This window comes from Phalacrocorax aristotelis, chromosome 2 (genome assembly GCF_949628215.1).
Source record: "Phalacrocorax aristotelis chromosome 2, bGulAri2.1, whole genome shotgun sequence".
NCBI lineage: Eukaryota > Metazoa > Chordata > Aves > Suliformes > Phalacrocoracidae > Phalacrocorax > Phalacrocorax aristotelis.
Window position 1 is genome coordinate 154,422,790 of NC_134277.1, and position 23,664 is coordinate 154,446,453.

Below are 23,664 nucleotides of genomic sequence, written 5' to 3' on the forward strand. Positions count from 1 at the left end.
CAACCTGCTTCAGTACGTAACTGTCCTCATGGGGAAAAGGTCCCTATTTATACCCAGTCCAAACATCTTCCCTTTCAACTTAACCTTGGAGACTTTTTTCTCCCCGCCAGACAGCACCGTGAAGAGCCTGGCTACATCTTCCTGATGTCCTTCCTATAGGTAATGGAGGTGACCTTAGATGTCGTCCCCTCAAAGTCATCCCCTCTCCAGCTGAACCAGCCCAGCTCTCAGCCCCTCTGCTCCAGCCCAAACCATCACATTGGCCCTACACAGAACTTGCTCCAGTTTCTGCTACTGAGGGACCCAAAACGGGGCACAGTATCCAGACATAGGGTAACAGGTGCTGAGAAGCTGTCTCCTAACTAAACGACCTGTCATGAGCCTGTCATGGTCTAAGAGATGTGTGAGATGTCACTTTACCCCTTGCCCACTCTGTCCTTCTACGAGTGGTTGCAGTCCATAACCCTCAGTGATAGAAAATACATATATGCACTTCAGCTGCTCTAAGGCAAAATAGGCTTGAGAAATAGCGGTAACGAGGAGCAGTACATGTTCTTTTCTGCTTCATCAGCTATGGAGGGCAATAACGTCCAGTGGACAGGAGGGCTGGAAAATAACAGTTCTCATGTAAAGTACTTTGGCCATAAACTTCAAAGCACTTCCCAAAAGGAGGCTGGATTGCTATTCCTCTTTTACAAATCAGGAAGCTGAGGAAAAAGGGAAGGAAATATTTTGACCGAATTATTCTAGCAGCTGCTGGCAGAGGCAGGGAGAGACTCCGAGCACTACCCATATACTGTGCAATCAGGGTGCCCGTGCCCAGGGGACCTGTGGTTCCTGATTCCTGAGCTGCCCCTCAGAGCAGGGACCAGTCCCTGCCTCCTCCAGGTGCTCTGCCACACTATGGCAAATTCCTACTTGGAAATCAGGCTGATGACAGTATAACAACAGTATAACCATGCAGATTTATGGCTTCAAAGCAGAGGTGTTGATCAGAAATACCATGAATTAGTCATAATCTTATCAAAAATATTTTATTTAGCAAAGTGACAATTATACCATACAACCTATGTTGGAAGTACATTGAATAATTGCTAGAATAAATACAGGCAATTAATTCAACCTTTTTATAGAATGAGAGGATTTATTTGACATTTGAATGTTAACCCAAGCTTTAACTTACATCATAAATAGTTAAAAGGCATAGTCAAGTTTTTTTTTTCGTTTTTACTGTTTCTTTTGCTTTTTTTAATACTGTTCTATTTAGTAATCAACATGAATCAACTCTCCAATCATTAACATAATATTAGTATGACTTTCAAGCAATCATGTACCTCAAGATGATCAGAAAATAAGGTAGTGTGTGTGCAGTTCATTCTACAGCAGAATCTATTCATGTCTGCATAAAAAAAGAGAAGCTGAAAATGCTTCTAGGTTCTTTAAGCATTGTATGCTGATTTCTGCTTTACCACAGTGCTTTTAATACCAGAATCTAAAAAGGGCATGTATCTGTATGCAGCTGGCTTTCTGTTGCTCTTTATAAAGTATATTAGGGCTCAATGCCACATTCCTTTGGCTGGTGAAGAATTGCAGAATTTAGTCCTGAATATTATTTCTCAGAACCATGGTCCAAAATAAATGTCGAAGACTAATTATTAGGTGCCAATGAAGTGATGGATTTGCTAAGACTTGATATTTTCTGATTAAAAATTGGCTTCTTTTCTGGTAGATATGCTTTAGTCAAACACAATTTATTGGGCTCAGTACTGGGGTCTATATTACACTGGATGTCACAGAAGCTGATGTTTGTATTTTCTGTAAACTGTATGAAAGGCACTGCAGAAGTTTTATAGTAAGACACCCACATTTTTAAAGTGTTGATACATTTTCCCTCTATGTATTTTTTTTTAAACTCAAAAATCTGAACTATCTTCTTGGTACTAGCAGACTATGAACTACAACCGTCAGTGAAGTCAATAGTAGTTTTGGGTGACCAATATTTCTCCAGATCAGAAGCTTTTGACTCCCCAGGTCCCATGTAAAATCAGTGGGAGCTTTCCCGTAGCGATGTCTTCTCCAATGGCATGGAGGCCTGCCTTGCCTTATGGCTATTGCGCATGACAGGGAGATTATGCTCTCAGAAGAGAATCCAATCTCCCTTTTACAATGTTTTCCAAAACAAAACCCCAAATTGCACGTATCTACCCCTTTGGCCTTTTTCATGCACAAATATGCTTGTATTAAAAAATAGACAATGTTGGGCCTTTCCTAATAAATGTCTTCAAAGAGCACATTTAAATGCTTTTTCACAGAAATACCCATTCATCAGTTGCAAAAATGCAGAGAGACTTTTTATTCTTTCTGTTGTGAACAAAATCAATTCAGCACAAATTATGGGGGAGGAAGCACGATTTTTTTCCCAAATGTATTTAAAAAGGCTAAAAAACAAAACGTTGGGGAGGCAGGTTTTTTTGGCAGATAGTAAAATATAAAATATGGTATCTAGAAAAATGTTGGCTTAAAAATACACACACACCAATAATACAATAATATAAAAATACAGCTCAGCCAATGGCCTGTTAAAATTTACCTTTGGCATTACATTTGGCAGCCTAACACAAAAGACCCTTCCTCTAAACAGAACTATAAAAAAGCAAAGTTCATAAATTAGGTTGCGAGGGGTTGTAAGATCCTTTTCTCGATTCTCCAAACTCCTTTCCTTCCTGTCCACACACATAAGCATGACCAGTGAGGTATATAGAACGTAACACTGTCAGGCATATGCACAATAAAAAAAGTGCATAAACATAGAAGTTCTCCCATTTTCTTGCAAACAGGTCGAAACTGTGTGGTTTGCATTTTCCCCCCTTGGAAATGAAAAAAAAAAATAATTGTATTGATTACTTTGGCAGGATGAAAACGAACCCAGAGGAATACAAATGTCCTATTCCCAGCAGCAGTGATCCATTTCCCTTGGCAACGTTCGTCTGATGCCACAGGTACTACAAGGTCTTTGAGTTGCTTTACAACTCTCTGGGTAACTTCCCACGGAAACATCATACGTCTAGCACCATGTCATAGTGTGGCTCTTTCTTCCGCCTGCCACATTTGGTGATAAGAACCAAGTACAAAGTCAAAAGTATAACCCAGTAACATGCATAGACTATTGTGCCAATGATGAGAACTTTCTGGTTTGATTCAGAAAATGGCTTTTTTGATTCCTTGTAGATAGTGAAAATTACGCCACCTAGGAGGATTGTAAACCAAATGGAGACTGGAATAAGTCCTATAAAATTAACTACAATGGTTTTTCTTCCTGATGTGCCCCACCCTGCTTTGTTTATTGTGGCAATTGCAAACATCTTTGCTGGCAGTAAACTTGACATATACAACACTGAGTAGAGTGACATGAAAACCATGACAATGTTGCCCCTAAGGAAGCTGGCAAAGGAAGACTTTATCAGGCCCACTAACTGAACTGTCAACAAGAAGAGGAGGATGTTCCAGATTTTTCCCCTGTAGAAGAGCTGAATGACTGTGGCGATAAGGAAGAAAGGAAAGAATCCAGTGATTACAGCTTCATAGGTCATCCACAAATGGTGCTTGTGGAACCACATCGCATTATAAAGCCACTCTCTAAAGTACGATTTACTCCAGCGGGTCTGCTGATTCAGCCACCTGAGATATGCTATCGGTGTTTCGGTAAGGCACTTGGATCTAGCTGTGTACTTTGTTGCATAGCCCAGACTTAGCACTCTGTTAGTTAGATGCCTGTCATCTCCGAAGCTGCACTGGGAGCCCATAAATTCTTGATTGTACCAATCTTCCACAAATTCATGGAGTAAAGAGTTTCTGTACATTCCCAGAGGTCCGCTGATGCACTGTACACAGCCAAAATAGGACTGGCAGGCTCTTTCTATGTTAAATGCCATCCAGTATCTCACACTGCTCAGAAAGGAGATCCAGGAATCATATTTGTTCAAAATCTGAAAAATACAAAAAGTTTTTATTTTAGATGAGCTCTTGAGACAGAAAATACACTTAGTGGATCAATAAGGAATTTGCAGAGACTAGGGCACCATTATCCATGTTCCTGTGTCCAACTCATGGCAAATCCAGGAGTTACAATACAGCCTAGGACATTGAGGGGTGAGATGATGCCTTCAAAAGTATATTCCCCAAAAATGTTCTCTTTTTCCTCACAGCCTTCCCTCTTCTCCAACAAGAAACTTCTTTTCTGACCCATTCTTCCTTTCCCTTCACCTACAGTTAAGGACCTGCTGGACTCAGCCTCTCCTGAGAGGAGATGGTGGAGTCCTAGATGTGGCCTCCTGTTTTTCTGCCCCCAATGCACACATCTTTGGGACTCACAGGATTTCTCCCAGCCCTCCTAAAGCTATGCTACAGCATGAGAAAGGCTAGGCACGTGATCTTTGGCTTACATTTTTGGTGTCATAAGGCTTGCCCTGGAGGTTTGACCATGGATTACGTCCCCATACCTGACATTAGACCCTCAGAGGAACAACCTGTTCTGATTTATCTCTGCAGTACCAGCTTTGTTACATTGCCCCAAGGCATGCTGTGATACCCCCATAGTCTTGCTTTGGCATAAAGTTCTCAGTCTTTCTCTTCTATAAGTCCCAAAGTTCACCTTAAGCTCAGCCTATTCTTAAAATACAACATAGGCATAGTATAGGAGTCTGAACACTCAATGGAGGTATGAGCACACGCAGATGGCCAAGTTCATGTCTTCACATCCAGGTTCTCAGCACACACCTTGTGCTGGGGAATGTGGCAAGAAAGTGTGTAGCCGGGTGGCTGTGCCAGGTCTGCACCAGTATCTTCTCAGTGCGGGGATTTCAGGGGAATCTGTGGCCTTCTATAACTAGAAAGCATTTTTCTGCAACTAGCAAAATAGTCTTTTGCTCTGATGGCCCTAGTTTCTGTGAGGTTTGAAGGCCAAGGGCCAGTCTTGCCTCTGTTTCAATTTAATTCCAGAACACTTTAGAAGCAGCAGGGCTCAGGGATAGGTTCAAGTCTGGCTCACATGTATTTGGTATATGCTGGAAAGTGAACTGGGGAAGAAAAAAAAGGCCCAGAGCCTTCATTCAGCCACCTTTCCTCCTAGAGGACACGTCTTTCCCACCTCTCTTTGCAGATGCTTATGAACCTTCGCTGTCATAGCTGAACTAGTACTGTCTCCTTCATGTTGCACTTGCATGTGCCTGGCATCTCACATGTGTAGGGTGAGCCACAAAGATATTCAGGCTTCTGTGGGAATCTTAATTTCTGGAGTTAAGAGCCACATTCCTGAAATACTTCTGACTACTGGGGCATTTGTTAGTAAGTGCTTGCCCATATAGATGGTCTTTTCTCCTCTGTCTCACATAAAAGCCCAGCTGAGTACAGGGGACTGACCTTAAAGCCAATTGAAATATTCATACACATTTTTCTTTATAAATTGCAGCAGAAGCAATTGCCGCAAAAGGAATTAACAGCCCTTTGCTGTAGTTGTCAGCCAAACTCTGCAATGTTGGAAATCCTAACAAGTGGAGCTGGGCTGGGTTGGGGGCTTTCCATTGTCCTGCCTGACAGAGATGCAGAGGAAACCCAACAATACGCAGAGTGCATAGTGCACTGCATTTCAAAAGGCTTTTATTCCTAACAATCTTGGCTGCCAGTGGTAACATAATTGAAGTGCTTGGGGTGTTGGACTTGGCTTTGGGAGACCTGTTCTCAATTGCCTTCTCCCCTATAGATTTTCTTTGGTACCCTGAGCAAGCAGTTATACCCAGAGGCTCAAAGACGTGACAACAGTCCTGGCAATACCAGTGCCCCACTTTTCACATATGGGGGTGGGGTGGGGAATATTTGTTTGCTTTCTACAGGTCTTAAAACCATACAGTGCTCACATTCAAGAATAAGAGTTTTCATTCAACAGTCAGAATGGTTAAGGTATCATAAGAGCCTCTGTAATGGTGTCACAGTATATTCAATGCTATTCCAGGCAAGGAATTCTGTTGCACTGCAAACAGTTGCTGAAACCCTTCTGTCAATCTGAAAATCACCATACTCACCTGCACATCACCTCCAACTCCCCCAACCATTGGATCTTCTTCTAAAACCTTTACCATCTCCACTGATGAGGCTGGATCAAGCATTGTATCTGAATCACAGACCTACAAGTAAGACAAAACAAGAACAAAAATGTTAACCCATTTTGCTTGTCTACTGGAGTAAACTAGAGAAGAAAATAAAAATCATGCGATTGATTCTAGTGACTCTAAATGCATATTCTCCTGAATGCAATTAAATTTCACTTTGGAGTCTGCATTGATACCTCTGTTAAAGGCCATTTGTATCAGGCAGCAAGGAGTGGTGCCGAGTGCTTGTTGGGGTTGTGGATACAAACAATCCTCTCTCCTGTACCAGCTCTGTTTGTTTTACTGGTACACTGGGCTGGCTTCTTCAAATAAAAGGTACACTCTCAGAGATGGGGCACTGCAGAGCAAGACAATATTTGTGGGTGTGTGGCAGATTCCTGCTGAGCCTTGACATAGAGTTTCCCTGCATTGGCTGCATGGTTGTAGCACCCTGGTCAAGAGCTTCCCACTGCCATATGAGGGAAGGAGCAAGGAGTTAAATTCCAGACACTTGTTACAAAAATGAAAAAGAAAAAGTCAGCTAGGAATCTGGGAAGAAACCTAATAGTTCTTTCACTCACAGAAGGCTTTAGCAATTCACCTAAGATATGTATTTTGGATTCCAGAACAAACTCATTTTTAATTTTAGATGCATGGTGTGTTATTAGTAGTGCAGGGATTTGACATTTGATATATAGAAATTATTTGCTATTTTCCTCTGGCATTCTTATAAATAATATGTAAGGCCAGAAGGAGCAAGTCCTGAAGCGCAGTACTCCATGAGACCAGGACAGAAATAGATGGCACACACAAGGCGTTTCAGCTACACAAACACTTCTAGTCAACTAAACACTGTGTACATTAGGAATTGGCTTTCCCCTGGAGAGAAGGAGGAGGGCTCAGACAGTCTGGCCAGTCTACAAGGCAGCTGGCATTGCTTTCCTTTGCTCAGAGGCGAATGACATGAGCTGCAGCCTGTTTAAAACAAGCGGGTGTCTCCTTGTCAAGCTGCTGCTGGAAGCGGTGCCCCCATCATGTGTAAATTCATTTTGCAGACACCCAGAAACTGGAGCAGAGGAGGCTGTCCCAGAAACCCCCTCTGCCTGGCTGGATCCTGCCCTACAAATTCTCATACTGCTTCCAGTTTATCCCCATGTTGCATTCCTGTGATTTCCGATGGGGACAGTAGGGGCAAAAGTCTCTGCACGAATAATCTATTAAGTCAGATTTTAGTGAGGCTTAATATCGGGTATCCTAATTTTGGTGTCCTTTCATCCAATCTTTCAAGTCAGCCTAAACTCTCTTGCTCCAGGGGAATGGAAACCTTCATGTCTGGTCTGAGAAGGGGGAGGAGAGCATTTTGGGGCTCCATTATGGACCAGACTTGAGTGGGAAGGTTACCAGGGATAGCTGGGCTGCATAGCTCAGGGTGCAGCTGAATGCCTGCCAACATGCTCTCCTCTATGCTTACACAGAAGGGGCTGAGAGGTGGCCAAATCTGATGAAAGCTCTCATATTTCCGTCAGGAGAAAAGCCATCTCCAGTTCCTACTAACTTGAGGCATCCAGCTCCTCTCCTCAAAGGACTCATCCTGAGGAGCACCTTTGTAAACTGGCCAAGATGTATCTCCAGCTTTGGAGAAAAGCTGTCATCAGTGACAGAACTCAGTAATAGACAGGGAGGAGACCAATTCTGCTGAGGGGGAGAAAGGATTTCTATATTTCTATCTGGGACTTCCTGAGTGTTTTGCACAGGGAATCCGTAGTTTGCCGAGTACCCAGGGCTGAGGCAGTGATACTCACCCCATTTCTTGTGACCATGAGTGATGGGCTGAGACCATCCCGCTCCCAAGCCCCTCTGCTTTCCCTCGAGTGCCTGTCACTTGATGCAGCTAAGCAGCCCCCTCCCTGTTAGATGCATTTATCTATAGCAGAAAGTCCTGCCCATCACTAATATGAGATGAAGAATCCTGAAAATGCTGGATTTATTTACAAATTACCAGCACGTGTCCTGGGCATGTCAGCACAGTGGACATGTCTGTTTCTGGGGCAAACCTGACAAGCCATCATTTTCCATCTAGATGAGGTTTTTGCAGGTGAAAAGAGGACATGCCCAGAGAAAGGCAGATACTTAGGAACCCAAATAAAACACACCAAGGTCTGCCCAGCCAGGGGTGACCCAGCACAGCCCAAGAGCCAATTTGCCATCTTTCCACATAAGGGCTGAGTGACCTAGAAATTACTGCCTTGGGTCATAAAGTTGCATGAAAGGGACACTAAACCTTAAGTGAGCTGCTCAGATACTTGTTATAACCAGCGGTAGCTTATCCAAGCTGCTCTGAGAGGTTAAGGCTCCGTTGGACTCTCCACATGGGTACCTTCATCAAGCCAAGATGGATTGTACCCTGGCTGCCCTGACCAGCTCTGCACTGGTGATGCCTGCCAGTTTAGTTCCTCCACCTGATTGCTTGCATGCTCCTAACCTCCTCCAGGACAGAAATAAGCCTTCACAGCAGTTTCAGGTATTTAATGAGATGCCACTAATGAGCAACAGCTCATTATCTGAATTGGTCTGATTGTCTGTCCATAACCCTGAGGTGATTTAAGAACCATGAGGACCACAGTTGCAGGGATGGGTTAATGGTGTTGACTGGTCCGCTTCTTTTAAGTGCTTGATCATTGATGCAGGTTGCTCAGCCCTTAAAATATTGAACCTGTTTAAAATAATTTACTGTAGGCAACCCCAAAGAACCACTTGAAATATCTCAACCTTCATTCATTCATAAAACAGAGCCACATTTTAGCTGCATTGCATCATGACTGTGTAGTAGGTAGAGCCACCAAGGTGCTGCATTTCTAACATAGATGTGACTGTAGGTGTGACTATGGCAGCAGTGATTACTGCAGCCGTTGGTGGCTGCCTGCAGCAGCATTACAGCCCCTGACACATTCATTAGGACTTCTGAGCTAGGTCAGGATTGTTAGTTGACTGAAAGACCAGAAATATCTCTTCCATCTTTTCAGTTTATGCTATGACTGTTGAAATAGAAACACTTTTTCCAGGTTCCCTGAACAAAGGCAAGAGCTGGACTGAGGGAGGAAAGTTACAATGAATCTGTTTCCTCTCTGCCTTCTCTCTCTGCAATCTGATACTTCTGTGCGAAGTTGTTATAAAACCATGCTAATAAAGAAAACCAGTGTTTTTATCCCATCATAGTCCCTCACAGCACAAAACCAAAGTGCAGACAATGGAGAGCTTAAGCCCATTGTTTTCAGAGAATAAATCAGTTTCAGTTTTGGGAGTGGTAGGGTATAGGGTTTAAATCTTTGCCTTACTCTTCCACCTCCGATAACAGAGCAGTTCCCATCACTCTTCAATTTCTGCCCCTCCTGTGTGTGGAGGGCTTGCTGCTCTCAGCCCAGCTACCTGCAGCCTCTCTGCATCCCTTGGACACTGCGCCTGTGGACGCTGTGCCGTGCGGAGCGTGCACACACACAGCCACGCAAGGCTGGGCATGGACCCCAGAAACACAGATCGCTCAGCCATGCAGCTGCCCTGAGCCAGCAGAAAGCATCTTTCAGGGAGCTGCTGCTCCACTGGAGGAGACAGCTGGATGCTCTGAGGTTGGGAGAAGGTGGGAAGGGCTGAGGGTGGTTAATTAGGAAGATTATCTCATATTCAGTGGGATTAGTCAAATAAGCCTTGCTGGCCTTGAACGATAAGGAAGGATCGTCAGTGTCCAGCCAGAGACCCTGATCCCACTTGCCTTCCTCCACACACGACCTCTTCCTCTTCCTGCAGTCAGAAGGGCTGTTTGCAGGAGTGAGGAGTGCTTCCATGTATAAGACAAAAACATAGAAGATTTTTCATGGGATCCAAGGCAGCTGGAAAGAAACGTGTCTCTGCTGCTTTGGAAACAGGGAGAGAGGACCCAGCCTAATTCATTTTTAAGTGAATAGTGTCATAAGGGCTTTAAAGGCCAAGTCGTGGTGAGTGAGGTAATGCAGCTGTAAGTGATGAAGCAAAAGCTTCTTCAGGCTTTAGCTGAAGAAATCTTTCAAGGCTGCACATTGACCCTTTTATTGAATATTCCACACAGCCTTTAAAATATCTCCATCTTTTTTACAGACTCCACCACTGTTCTGAGGTATTCCCTAGTGCCACCAAATACCTGTCTGTCTGCTTGCATATGGGACTGCTAACAACTCACAAAATAAAACCTTACTGACATCTTCACCTACAGGAGCAGAGAAGGGGTCTTCAGGAGGCCACTGGCTTTGTCTGAAGCAAAACCATTTGGATGAGAGGCAGTACGGAAGTCTGAGGAAAGATTTCAGATTTCTCCAGTAGCTGGTGCACAGATTTAACATATCCACAGATAGGCTGATCATTTTAAAAGGTAGCAAAATACGCATTTAACGGTCAAGCTGTTTCCAAACAGACTGAAAGGAGCACTGTGTTCATCAGGGACTAGGATGGCCTCTAACATGCTGCACAAAATATACAAAAGCTGCTTTCTTTCAAAGTGTGTTTGAATTGGCACTGACCTGGTGCTCTAATACCTACCTGTACATAATCCACGCTTCTCCCCAGTGCTTTGAATGCTGTGTACATTACTTCTCTTTTTCCACCCCATTTCTGCATGATGCAAATACTTTTGTTGGACAGGACCAGCTGAGATACGTGTTGCATACTCTCTCTGTGAGACTCCTCCGTCTCACCTGGACCTTTGTTGTGGAAGTTATTACTCCAGATATAAGTGGCAGATTTGTCCGTACCCATGATTTCAGTAAAAATGTCCATCATGTAAACGTCATCTTCTGAGTTCCCATCAATGACCATAACAACTTTAATTCCAGGGTAGGTCAGTCTTTTCACAGAAAGTAAACATTTTCTTAAGTAGTCAGGATCCTCTTGATAGGCAGCAATACAAAGGGCAACTGTTTTGTTCAGCTTTATTGGAGTCTCTAGTGACCGCTTCATTTTCCTGTGCTCTAGGAAGGCAAACAGGCTTTGGATGATGAGATGCGATGCCAGGATAGCACCATAGAGTCCAAAGGAGAAGTAATAGTTGTCTGTTTGGATGAACTGGTAGCCCACAATGTAAGCAGCGGTGATTCCCAGAAGGAGGGACACCCCAAAGAGTGTGGTTCCAAGTATTCTCAGGATACATATAAACCTCTCACAATACATCTGCAAAGAAGCACAGAAACTGTTAGCAGAGCCACCACTTGCTGATATAAGACCTTGTACAGGGTGTGTGTGGCTACAACATAGAGCTCAGTATCAACAGAAAAATCCTGTGCTTCTGGCTGTGTCATGGACTTACTGCATCACCTTGCTCAACTTAACAACTCTTTGCAGTGCTTCCTCCGTGTGAGATTCAGATACACTTAACGTACTAGGGATGTTTTCTGCTATTTGTAATGTCCTCACAGAAGGGGCTGTCTGTGTCAGCATCTTATTTTGGCAGCCTAGGCTTGCTGAATGAGGCACTCTGTCATATTACCCTGGGGGACTTTGGAGAAGGGGCTTTTGGGCTACTGCTCGCTTCATACAGTCACAGGCAAGCAGAACAGCTGAATGTCTGGGCAGCCCCTCCTCATGCCCCATCAGTGTCATGACTGCATCCCGCCCTGAATCGCTTCTGTCGCTTAGTTATGTTTGCAAAAATATTGGAAAGACATTCTTAAAACAGATGTCTGAATGTATTTATAATTTTTTAAACAGATGTCTGACTATATTTATAATTTATATTTATATAATCAGACATCTGCTTTAAAAGGTCTTCTCAATACCATTGCAAAAATGCATTATTCATACATTTGTGTACATAGATATATGCACGTGTGAGCATGTGTGTATAGGGCTAAAGCTTGACTGAGATTAAGTCTGTGGCAAAAGTAAGCATTAGTTTAACACAGCCAGGACTCCACCCTGGACTCAGTAATTCATTAGAACACCCATTGATTCTGACAACTTCTGCATATTTCAGTTACCTGGCTGTAAAATCTACTAAACTCAGCTCTAGGTTATGGAGGAGCCGGCTGGCATGGAGGGTGCTCTGGTGTTCTTGAGAAAAATTATGTAGGCAGGCAGACAGGCAGAATACATTGCTACCTCACTGCTTTTTGTTGACAATCACATTAACAATTTTAAGCAACAGCTTTCTCAGAATTACTGGAAAGTTCATGACAATGTTTTATGTCAACTGATGCATTTGACATTAAGGTTGTAAAACAGACAATGTCTGTTTAAGGTTAACCCAGCAAGTGCGTTGCAAGTCAATGAATCTGAAACTCATGCTTGAATATTTTGCTGAATTACAGCCTCTCAGAGTAATGGGCTTAATATTTGCGTTTTCCCTGATATTATCATCTTGCTCATCTGCTGATTATGTTTGATTCACCATCTGTTCACCAAAGCTGAAGTTGGAGCAGCACTCCCTTGCATCATATATGTCTTTAACTCTTTCTTGAAAAAATACTACCAAGCTGCAGCAGCATAGCTGTCATCAACCATAATTCTGTCTGAAAAGTTACAGGCTTGAGGAAAAAAAAGTCAACACAGAATCACTTACAAAATAAAAATAAACCAGGCAAGCATAAAGCCTGAAGTTACGAAGGCTATGCTTTTTTCCACTGGCTATTTAGGGTCTTAAATTTCACGACAGGAGGAAGCCTCTTAAAAGTATATTTGGAGACACTGGCAAAGAAATCGGACCCTATCTCTAGGACTTCCTTGAATACTTATGGCTGGGCTCTGACAGGTGCTGTAATCACCCACCAGCAAAAGGGACCATCCCTGCTCTGGTGACTGTCCCTTTCACAATGGGGGTCACAGAGAAGCCTAATAAAAGATAGCTTATGTTTACCACCACTATAGGTGAATTAAAACTCAGTGCCCAAAATAGACTCACTTTAGAAAACAGATTAAGTAATGGATCCCTTCTAGATCACCTTGAAGTCAAATAGTCTGTGTGTTTATTAATCCCTCAAGCATGCAGAAGGTTACAAACATCAAGGTAAACATTTCATTAACGGTGCAGTTGTACTCTGCTTTCCCATATGGGGTCCACTACTTCTATTCTCTTGCCAGAAATAGAAAATTCCTATTAGTGAGTAGAGGCTAAAGTCTGCTTACATTAAGAATTATATGACTGAAATCAATGGACCACTTGTATGAGTAGAGCTCACAGGATTTACATTAAGATCTGGAGCATTTACATTTGACTGACTACACTGTACTAGGCTTCTTTTTATATTAATTTGCTATTGCTCTTTCTCTCCTATGAAGTGTTACCACACAAAAGGAAAAGAAAAAAAAGAAGTGAACTCTCTGATCTTGTCATTACAGCACAGCTTCCCTCCCTTGCAAAAAACCCAGTCTTTTAAGATCAAGAAATGGATTTCTGGTCTTAATAAAACAGCATTTTTTTTCTACCCTTTCACTGTCAACCTTGGGAAAATAAACTGTGTTTTGATCTAAATTCCTGGCTTTCATCAAAGAAACTTTCCCCTTTGTATGTGCAATGAGGTTTTTATGTATAGTCTTTTAACGGACCGAATCTCAGGCAAAGTCTGGAAAAAGTTGCTCAATATTCTCAAGCTTTAGCACGTGACCTATTGATAACTTGCCCAGCAGAACTGATCTTTATCAACTTGAACGTGCCCAAACAATGGCAGAGAAGCCAAAAACTCTCCACCCTTGTCCAATAATTGAGCCAAGAAGTTAAAAGGAAATGATGCTTATACAAGTCTGGGACCAAAATGAACTGCTGAGTCAAATAAGAGCACTGAGGGTAGGAAATAGCTGCATCGGAGACTTTAAGGTCAGACCCTGCTGTTATGAATATCTACCCTGGTCTAATACAGTGAAACATAAAAGGACATCCTTCATAAGACATCAGTTGAAATCCATTCCTGAAGCTTCCCGAACTTGTCATACAAAGCTAGAATCAAGCATTAACAGTGCAAGCCTAGAATAATGCCACGCTGAGTCAAGATTTAAGTGTCAAATGCTTGGTGCAGGACAACCACATGTGCTAGCTTTCAAACCCACATTTTCCAATCACTTTGTTGATAATCACCCTTTCTAAGTGCTACCAATATTCTTTCAGAAAAATGTAATTGCTTATATTCAAAGTTGCTATCACTAGAGGCCCACTCAAGAGCTGACTAATGGTGGGGGGTACTGTACACACCTTGTATGATCAGCGCAGCTTAGTGTTTTGTTTATGCCTCCTCAGGCCTAATGGATCTTCAGTTCCTTGAGGGATTTAACCTGGTAAGTTTGCCCTGGGAAACAGGCACTGCAGCATTTAAAAAAAAGAAAAAAATGCAATGCCTAAGCTAGGGATAAGGCGCTCAACACATGGAAGATAAACAAAGATAATTGCAGGTCACTTCTGTATACACATGTAACTGCTGCTAGTGGGAACCTCAGGTGTTGGAGTGAGGAGAGGGACATGGCTCTTCACCTGGTGAGGTGAGTTGGTGGGTTACCTCACTGCCTCTGGAGTCAAACCTGGATCTTGCACTTTCTGGGCAGGTTTTTAACTAATTCTGTAAAGCAAGAGGAGGAAGATAATATCTGCAATGTTCTTCTGTTCTTATTATTTTTTTAAGAGTGAAAGCTATTTAGCACTGAAAGAAGCTGGAGGATCCATTCCTTTGCATCACCCCTGAAGGACATTTCCAGGGGACGGTAAGACTGAAAGTTCAAGTTTTAAGTAAGTAGCTGCAGACACCTGTATATTAAAGCCTGCCCTACCCAGGGCACCGGCTCTGTCAGACTCTTCTTGGAGGTGCCTGTATCCCCCACGTACTGCACCGGAAGCCTGAGACAGTACTGCAAATGCTACCCTGCAGTTTGGGCACTTAAATCCTTTACGGGCACCTTCACCTAACCATGCACTGCTGAACCCAGTACAAGATTTACACAGCCTCCAGCAAACAGGTTCAAGGTTTGTATGCACAAGATGAGTGTATGTAGAGTGACTTCAGAGTCTACTGTTGAGCAATTTGTTGTCATGATCTTGCAGCTATTTATTTCCATTGATGGAGCTGGTCAGTACTAATCAGCTCACCTAGTAGAAATATGAAAGCTATACGCTAAATCCTAATGCTATGTAGACTGTTGCTGATTCAGTGACACATTTTGATTCACCAAGCAGTCCCAAGTATATATGTGCCTTGTAGTGACTGTACAGGAGGAGGCAATGTGTGCCTCTCTTTGGAGGCTCCTACGGAAAAGCATGGCCAAGAAATAAATTCTCACATGTACTTGACATCAGAGTCCACCTAGTGAACTGCTTGGCATTGTGTCTCTTTTGGCATTCTGATAAAGCCACACAAAGGGTATTATTTTTGGTCACACCTGTGATGAAGGAGAACTTACTCTACATTACTATTAAGAACTGGCATAACTAAAAGTTGTAGTCTTCTAACGTTATTTTCATAAAAAATTGCAGGTTAACAGAGTTGACATACCTACACAGTACATACAATGACTGGGGTATTAACTCTAACACTAGAGACCACACTCCTTTCCCACACAGAATAATGCCTTAGATCTCAAATTAGAAGAACATAGGAAAATATAGTTGAGTTTCTCTATTCTGAAAAATATTTAGGCTACCTAACTGTAGTTGTGGTACATAGATCTAATTTTAATAAGGTCTAGACACTTGACTGAAATTCAGCTAGTTCTTATGTCCTGATTTGGACTGGGTTTTCACTCAGCAAAGAACACTGCTAAATTCATGGTAAAGCATCACTTTTCCACCTCTCCAAAATCTTATAGCACTGTTCCATCCATATGGTTACTATTCAGCTTTCATGCATCCCTGAGAGTAACAGGACCTGGAGATAGTTAATCCCTTTGCAAAGTCAGGAGGCAAAGAGAAATAAAAGCTTAATTCACTACTAGTACATCTAGAGAGTAATAAATAGAATAGGGGCAAATACATATCCAGAAAACCCACGTGTATTGGTGTCTGAACACAGCAATACTAGCCGCAGTCTGTTCACTTATTCCGTACCAGCCGTTGTGTGGCTCCTGTGAGGACTATGGAAGCAATCTGGTGGTCCCCTGCATCTGCCAGGACGTGGAACCAGTGACTGATGGGAGGTCAAACTGAAGTTAGATCTGCTTGCAACACATGGGATGCAGCTTACTACATCATCTTTTCAGATGCTGCTTTGTTTCAGAACTTCTTTCAGAAGTCATCTCTCATGTACAACACTCAAACACATTGCCATGTAGTACTTGGCTAGCTTTTCCCCAGAAATTAAAAGCCAAGAGGGGGAGACACAGGAAGTTTGTACATAAAACATAATGATTTGGAAGGTTGTTTGAAAGAATTAGCACTTACTAATTCCGAATATCCGAACACATTTTTAAAAAACCTTACACTGCAATAGTCAATATTTGTCCAGGATACAACAGTAAAGGTTCAGTCACAAGTCTGCTTATTTTGTCCCCTTCACTTCCAAAGGTTTAAAAAAGCTGTGCCTCTCTCCAGACATCTAGGGCTTTGGCCACATCAGCAAATAGTCCAACACTACGGAAGCAGATCTGTAAAGAAACAAAGTGGTGCTGAGGGCCTAACTTCTGCCTGCTATCTATTCTCACATGTTACTCTGAACTAAATTTAGTCACACTGCATGGATTGCAAACCCATTAGTGTCTGAAGAGTGTGCTCCAGGGATACGCCTTGCAATTAGCTTCATTCAAGAGGATGCCAGTTTCAGTGCCCAGCGATTGCTTTGCAATACAAACCCAAGTAATTTGGTTGAAGGGCGGGCACTTGTAGCATTGGCTTCAACAGCACGCTCCTGATTCAAACTAAAATGCTAACACAAACCACTCTCATGTATGAGATCTGCACATCAGACTTGTCTGCAAGTCTTTGTTGCAATCAGAAGTGCTGAGCACTTAAAACCTTTGAAAATGTCTCATTTTTGCATGCCTATACAGAAGCTGAATTCTTGAATGCCTGCTAGCCATGGTCCTCTGAACCTCAGTGCTGAGGCTTTGGATTGACCAAAGCATGTAAGTATGTCATTAAAGATAACGCACTTAAGTATTTTGCTGAAGAGGGAAATCAGTGGATAATTTATCTTGCAGTTCTGTAGTGCAGGAGTAAAAAAAAATTATTTCTCTGCAAAACTGCTATTTCTGGGATACTCATGATAAAAATGTGTGCATACATCTGACAAATGTGTTATGTGTATTTATCTCCCTCACAGAAGTTGCCAAATGGGTCATTCTTAACCACTGCATTTCTTAAACTAGGGAATCTAAGAGCAGACCAGGACCAGGAATTTGGATTATGTTCCTAGTGTTGCCATTCACCTGCTGGGTGACCTTGGGGAAGTGAATTCACCTCTCTCTGTCTCAGCTTCCTCACCTGTAAAATGGCAGTCATGATCACGCAAGAGGTTCTCGGAAGTCTACAAACCCCTTCATAAGGCTTAGGTTACTGATATTTGTAATGTTACTCCTTCTGGTGTGCTATGGGACCTGCCAGTTCTCCAGTTCCATGTAACTGTTTTTCCTCAAAAAAACCCCAACAAAACCCAACACACCACTTCCTATTTTCCTTACCTATATTCACCTGAAGGTAGAGTCTGTAGGACTTTGTAATAAACATGCAACCCTGACTCACCAAGATGCCTGAGATCAGTGAGGCTGGCAACATAAAAGCTGACGTACGTGGGTATAGGTGCACCCAGCTACTGAGGGCTGTTTTGCACACAGCTAAAGGAAGAGTATAATCTTTCATAAGCCTTAAAAAACACTCCTTACTTGTGAGAATAATAGCATTGACTTCAACAGATCAGCTGCTCCAGTGTCAGGAGCGTCTTTGAGTGTGTGTGTGAGTGTGTGTGTGCGCGCACACAGGCCGACACGTACTGCATGTGGCCTTATACACATATACTCTGTGTGTATACACAAACTGCATCTGAGTGCTACAGTTTTTCAGCCAATATTTAGATTTGTTACTAGCCTTATTTTGATGGCAAAATAAATATTTTTTCTTTGAAGTACAAATCGTTCTAGGTACACATTAATTACAAGCATAAAATAGCTGTCCAGACTCCCTCTTCTATTTTACAGCCTGCAGAGAGGAAACTGAAAAGTTATGTTACATCTGTACATCTTTACAACAGCAGAGTTACCATATCTGGTGCTTTTGGTTATTTATCACTTCCAGGTTTTGTCATGCCATTGATCTTCTGGAAAGGGCTCACATAAGACTAAAATTAACTCTGGGGTTAGGTTTAAAATAAAGAACAGGATTAATAATTATAGCAAACTGTATCTGCTGCACAGGCTTTGATCAACAAATTGAGAATCTCCTGCTCAATGTATGTTTCCCACTTAAACGGCCCATATTTACTCTCTTACTAAATCAGTTTGAGTAACCGATGTGGAATGAATTCTACAGCTGCTGGTTGGATTTGTCTCTAACATAGACAGTGACACACTAGCTGTTAAATTAACCAAAAGAAGGCCAACCCCCCCGCCCCAATCAATTGCTCTAAGAAATAAATCAAGAAGTAAATCATATTTGTACTCAGATATTTTGGACTGCGATTAAACAAAAATTCAGTTTAGAAATGTTTTTGGTTGCAGGTTATGAAGTCCATGGATGCTTTTGGCACAAAACTGATTAGTCTGTGACTTACTCCAGCAAATACATATTCATTTGGTGTTCATAGCTCATTATCTTGTAACTTGTTTATAAAACACAGGTCATATCTTGCTTGACTTAGCCGAGTTCCACTACACCAAAAGGAGTAATTTGCCACTTTAAATACTAATCTTAAAGAGTACCAAAACGAAGCAAATTTACTTCCGCACCATAAATATGAAGAGCTGAGTTTGTTGCTAGTGAACTAGCATGGGAAACACCACTGAATCCAGTAGAGCTGCTCTTCCCATTTGGGAAACCTTTCCCCATGGTTTTCTGCACTGGCATGTAGGATAAGAAAGATTTACTAGCACAAAATAAAATCCTGGCTTTACTGACACCAGTGACAAAACTCCTCTAACCAAATGGGGCTGGATTTTGAGCAGTTTCAGGGAAAGAGAACATATTTCACCACCATCACCCCCAAATGAAATGACCTAGCCTTTCTCTTAAGCAAGCCCCAAGGCACCCGCGTTACACACAACGTGTGCTGGAGAAAAAGTCATGTGTGTGCCTATGGAAAAATGATCCATAAGGAAGGCGACTACGAAGCAGAGTGCTAACGTGGAGAAGCGGCTATGCCATGGGAGAAGTGGGGTCGCTGCAGACCCTGAGGGAGGGGTTAGACGATGCCCACCGAGAGTGCTGTAGTATATTGGGGTCTTCCCTCGGGGCAGGGAAACGGGGTAAATTCTCTCTCAAGGTCCCCTTCATCCCTCTTTGCCAGCACTGCCGGGTGTCTGGCAACACAAGGGGAAGGAGAGACACGAACTGAGACCCGAACAGGTGCAGGGAAGGGCCACGGGGGACGGAGGTAAACGGAAGGCCGCCGCAGGGGCTTCCAGCGGGGCGGGAGACCCCGCGGGGGGAACACCGAGGCCGGGTCCGCGGGCCCCGCCCGCCGCCGCCGGGCTGCTCCTCCGGGGGAACCCCGGGCCCGGCGCCGCCGCCAAGGGGGGTGGTGTTGCTGCGTCACAGTGGGTGGGCGGGGCGCCGGGGGGGATCCCCCGCGCTGCACGTCACGAGGGGGGCGGATTCCGCCCCACACGGCGGTGGCGGCCGTGCCCGGGCCGGCGGGGGCAGCCGGGACCCCCGCGGGCGGGGCAGTGGGCGCCCTCCCTCCCCGACGCCGGCCGGGCAGGGGGCGTCTGAGGCTGCGCTGGAGCCGCCTTCAGACCCCCGGCCCCGGCCTCGAGGCGTGACCCTCCCGGCCCCCGCCGGCTGCCAGTCCGGGTCTCGCCGGCCCCCGGTCTCGCCGGCCCCCGGTCTCGCCGGCCCCCGGTCTCGCCGGCCCCCGGTCTCGCCGGCCCCCGGTCTCGCCGGCCCCCGGTCTCGCCGGCCCCCGGTCTCGCCGGCGGGCTGCCCGACGGGGCGGGGCCGGGCCGGGCTCAGGCGTGCGGCGCTGGAAGTTCGCGGGTAGCTGCAGCTCCCGCCCCGCCGCACCCCTCCTCTCCTCTCCCGGCCCGTCCCCCCGCCTCGGAAGCCGCCCTCTCCGCTCAGCGCGGCGCCCGGGAGGCTCGGTCGCCTTCGTTTCTCTCCTTCGAGGCGGGATTTCAGCCCTCCTCCCGCCGGCCGCCTCCTCGCCTTCCTCCCCACAGGCCCATCCCGCCCTCCGCTCCCGTCACGTCCCCCCTGCCGGCCCTGAGTGCGGGGACAGGGGGCGGCCGGGGCGAAGCCAGCCCGGGCTGTGAGCAGGTCTCGCCTCCCCCGCTGGGCTCAGAGCGCAGCTGCCCAACCTGTTGCTCGATTTCACTTTAATTTTAGGTTTGGTTGGGGGGTTGGGGTTGGATTTTGGTTGGTTTGTGGTTTTTTTTTTTCCTTCGGTTCTTTTTTTTTTTTCAAACGTTAAAGCTCAGCTATATCTTACACGGATTGCACGGAGGAGGGGTCGAAGCTGAAAACCTCATTCATCCTCAGTACGGTCCTATTCATTGCTGAAGTAGGTGTAGCGTAGAGACGGTAAGACCGTCCCCAGCCGCACTCGTGTTTTGGGGATCTGTTTCAGCTTCCCTCCCTTGAATAGTGGGGATGGGAGGAGAGGGTCTTGTGCTCTTGAGGTGACAGAAGCGTAATCATAAATCACCTACCTTGTTTGTCGTTATGTCCTTTGGTCATAGAGGGGCTCCAGCCAGCTGTGTGGTCTCACGTACCGTTGCTCCCGTTGAACAGTTTCCAAGTTTGAGGTAAAAGAGCAAATCGCACTTTTCAGGGACTTATTGAGACGCTCAGAAACAAAAAATAATTAAAAATTAAAATGTAAAAAAAAAAATCGTTTAAGGCTATTCAGTCCTACTCATCTTCTCCCACGTGTTTTCACAATTAGCAGGTATTTGTCTTTCTCTGCTTCAGTTTCTAGCTCAAAGCTGTGGGATATTTTTTTTTCAAATAATAATAATTAAAAAAGTTAGAAGTAATAAATTAGGAGTTAATTTCTCGTGGTCGAAGCCGAAGATCTTATTTCAAACCCGGCTAGCCAGGAGCCTGGAGAAGTTACAAGGCAGCGTCTGAAAGTTTGAAAGATGTACAGCATCAGATAAAGTCTTTTTGGTGATGCCTTGCTGACCGAGTAACAGTTTCAATGAGGTTTCTCAGCAGCAGCAGCAGCAAACGGGTAATATTTTCCAGGAGTCTTTTTCTTTCCTGCTGCTGCTGCTTTTCTGCCTCCTCCACGTTATGGGGTCTTTTAACAAGTGAGACTTGAGTTGATTTAATAGGCGGAGGATGGGAAGAAGGAGGGGAAGGAACTCCTGTAAGGAGGGAAAAAAAAAAAAAAAAAAAGAAACCAACCCTGCCCATTGAAATGATCTCAGCCAAGGACCAGTTCAGCGGCAGGAATTCAATTAGCTAAGTTGCAAATTTTGCGGAGAAATGCAATACGCACATGTTGCCACCACCTGATTTCCTCTTCATGCCCCGTAGTTAGGGGAAAACCCCCACTTTCCCCACTCCCTGCATCTCCAGGCTTGGGGTGTAGGACTTGTCCCTCCCACAGCCACTATTCGGCTGGGACAGTTTTTGCTGCTGCTGGTTTTTATTAATAAGGGAATTGCCTCTATGAATGGATGAACTTTGCAGTTTCCAATCCTGCTTTACCCATTCAGTCTCGGAAACATTTGCTGTAGTAAATACCAAAGAAAGCTCCTACTGGCATTAATACCCAAGCCGCTTGCCTTGAAATAAGCCAGGAAATGCGTTAGACAAATTAAGAACGGGAAAATCGTTGGTTTGTTAGTTTTGGGTGTTGGTTTTTTTTGGTGGTGGGGGGTTTAGGGGGTGGTGGTGGTGGTTGTTTTTGTATTTTTTTTCCTCTTTTTTTTTAATTAAACCAGAAATGCTCACCCTGTGCTCTGTCGATGATTTACAGTTAGCCAGGGGCACCAGCAGTTAACAGCAGACCCCACTGTCTGCCAGCAGCTTTCACTCGCACGGACGGGCTCCTTCCCTTTGTAACTCCTCTCTGCCTCAAAGGCGGATTTCCCCTCTTCGGAGCCCCGGTTTCCACTTGAAATTATTTTAAAACGGCACTAGGTGGCACTGTTGAAGTGAGAGGAGCGGCAGGAGGCGGTGACGTGCGGGGCCGGTGCGGGCGGCGGAGCGGGGCCGGGCTGGCGCTGCGGCGTCTCGCCGTGCCCTTGCAGGGACCCTCCGGGGGAGGAGGATGAGGGAGATCAGTTTCTTGTTCCCCCGTGCTGTTTTCTCAAGGACCACAAAGGTCGCTGCTTGGAGGCGTCGAGCCCGCAAAGGAGACCACGTCCAGACCCCGTTGGGAAACCCGGCGGTGACTCCTCGTCGAGTTACCACCCGTCCTCACCTTCTGGCGTGGGAAAACTTTGCAGCGCTCTGGGGGCTCCTCATGCACAAGCAATGGTTTAAAATCAGTGGTTACCTAGACTGGAGATTTTTTTCGGTACGTCGAGGAAGTTGTCAGACTTTTGGGTGCGGTCAGTAATCGCCAAGGGCCAGAGTGGCTTTAGGATGTGCATCAAAGCCGAGCTGCTTGAGCAATTCGTATGCCTCAAATAACAACTCTGCCTCTAGTTTAAGCCAGAGTTTTGAGGCTGTTTTAGCCTGGCAGTGCCAGGGAAAGCAGCTGTCTCACCCTCCTCCTGCTTTGGGCTCCTCATTCCTGTCTTATCGCTGTCCCTTTCCCTTTGTCAGAAGAACTGGCCTAGGTTAGGAAATAGTGGTTAGGGAAGAAGGAGCAGAAAAAAAGTAAGAACAAGTTACTTGGGCATGGAGAAGGCAGGTCAACGTCTTTTGGCAGCAGTCTGGTTTATGACAGAGTGTCTTTGAAAATACAGCATGGCTTAGCAAGCATGAAGTCTATCAGGGCTTTCAGGCATTCCTCCGCTTCAGGCCTTCCTCCCTAGGCAGCATTGTTCCCAAACTCCCAGCACCTCCAAACGATCTGTGTTACACAACGTCTTGCTACAGGGCCCAGCACTTCTCTCTCATCAGGCAAGGGGCAAATTCCAGTGTCTGCTCCAAGCAAGGCCAGAGAGCAGAAGGGTGTCAAGAGCTACTGAACCCCCTGTCCACACTTAGCCTTCCTACCACCCAGATAGGTAGTGTAAGGCAGGCTTATAACATGATGAATGTTTGTCATTTAGCCAGGCAAGGAGCTATCACCAAGCTCTGCTACCATCATACATAAAAGCAAGTCCTCGACATCTGAGAGAGTCCTAAAGCATGATTTCCTGACATCAGATTTTCTCTGGTGCTTCCAGAGGCAAGAGAGGATTAAGTTGTAACATGGATGTCCCAAGTCCGTCCTTGGACATGGCTACCCCCAAAGCTGTGCCTTGGGGAGCTGTTGCTGCC

General features: G+C 44.8%; 1 protein-coding gene across 1 annotated transcript; it reads right to left on the bottom strand.

Annotated features, from left to right (window-relative positions):
- Positions 1-1,018: 1,018 nt before the first annotated feature.
- Positions 1,019-22,630, bottom strand: HAS2 (hyaluronan synthase 2). The gene is made up of 4 exons (XM_075085706.1): positions 20,931-22,630; positions 10,710-11,336; positions 6,078-6,179; positions 1,019-3,986 (listed from the first exon to the last, which is right to left on the bottom strand). Exons 2-4 carry the CDS (start codon positions 11,334-11,336, stop codon positions 3,057-3,059), a joined length of 1,659 nt encoding a protein of 552 aa, XP_074941807.1. The 5' UTR covers positions 20,931-22,630; the 3' UTR covers positions 1,019-3,056.
- Between the last annotated feature and the right edge of the window lie 1,034 nt (positions 22,631-23,664).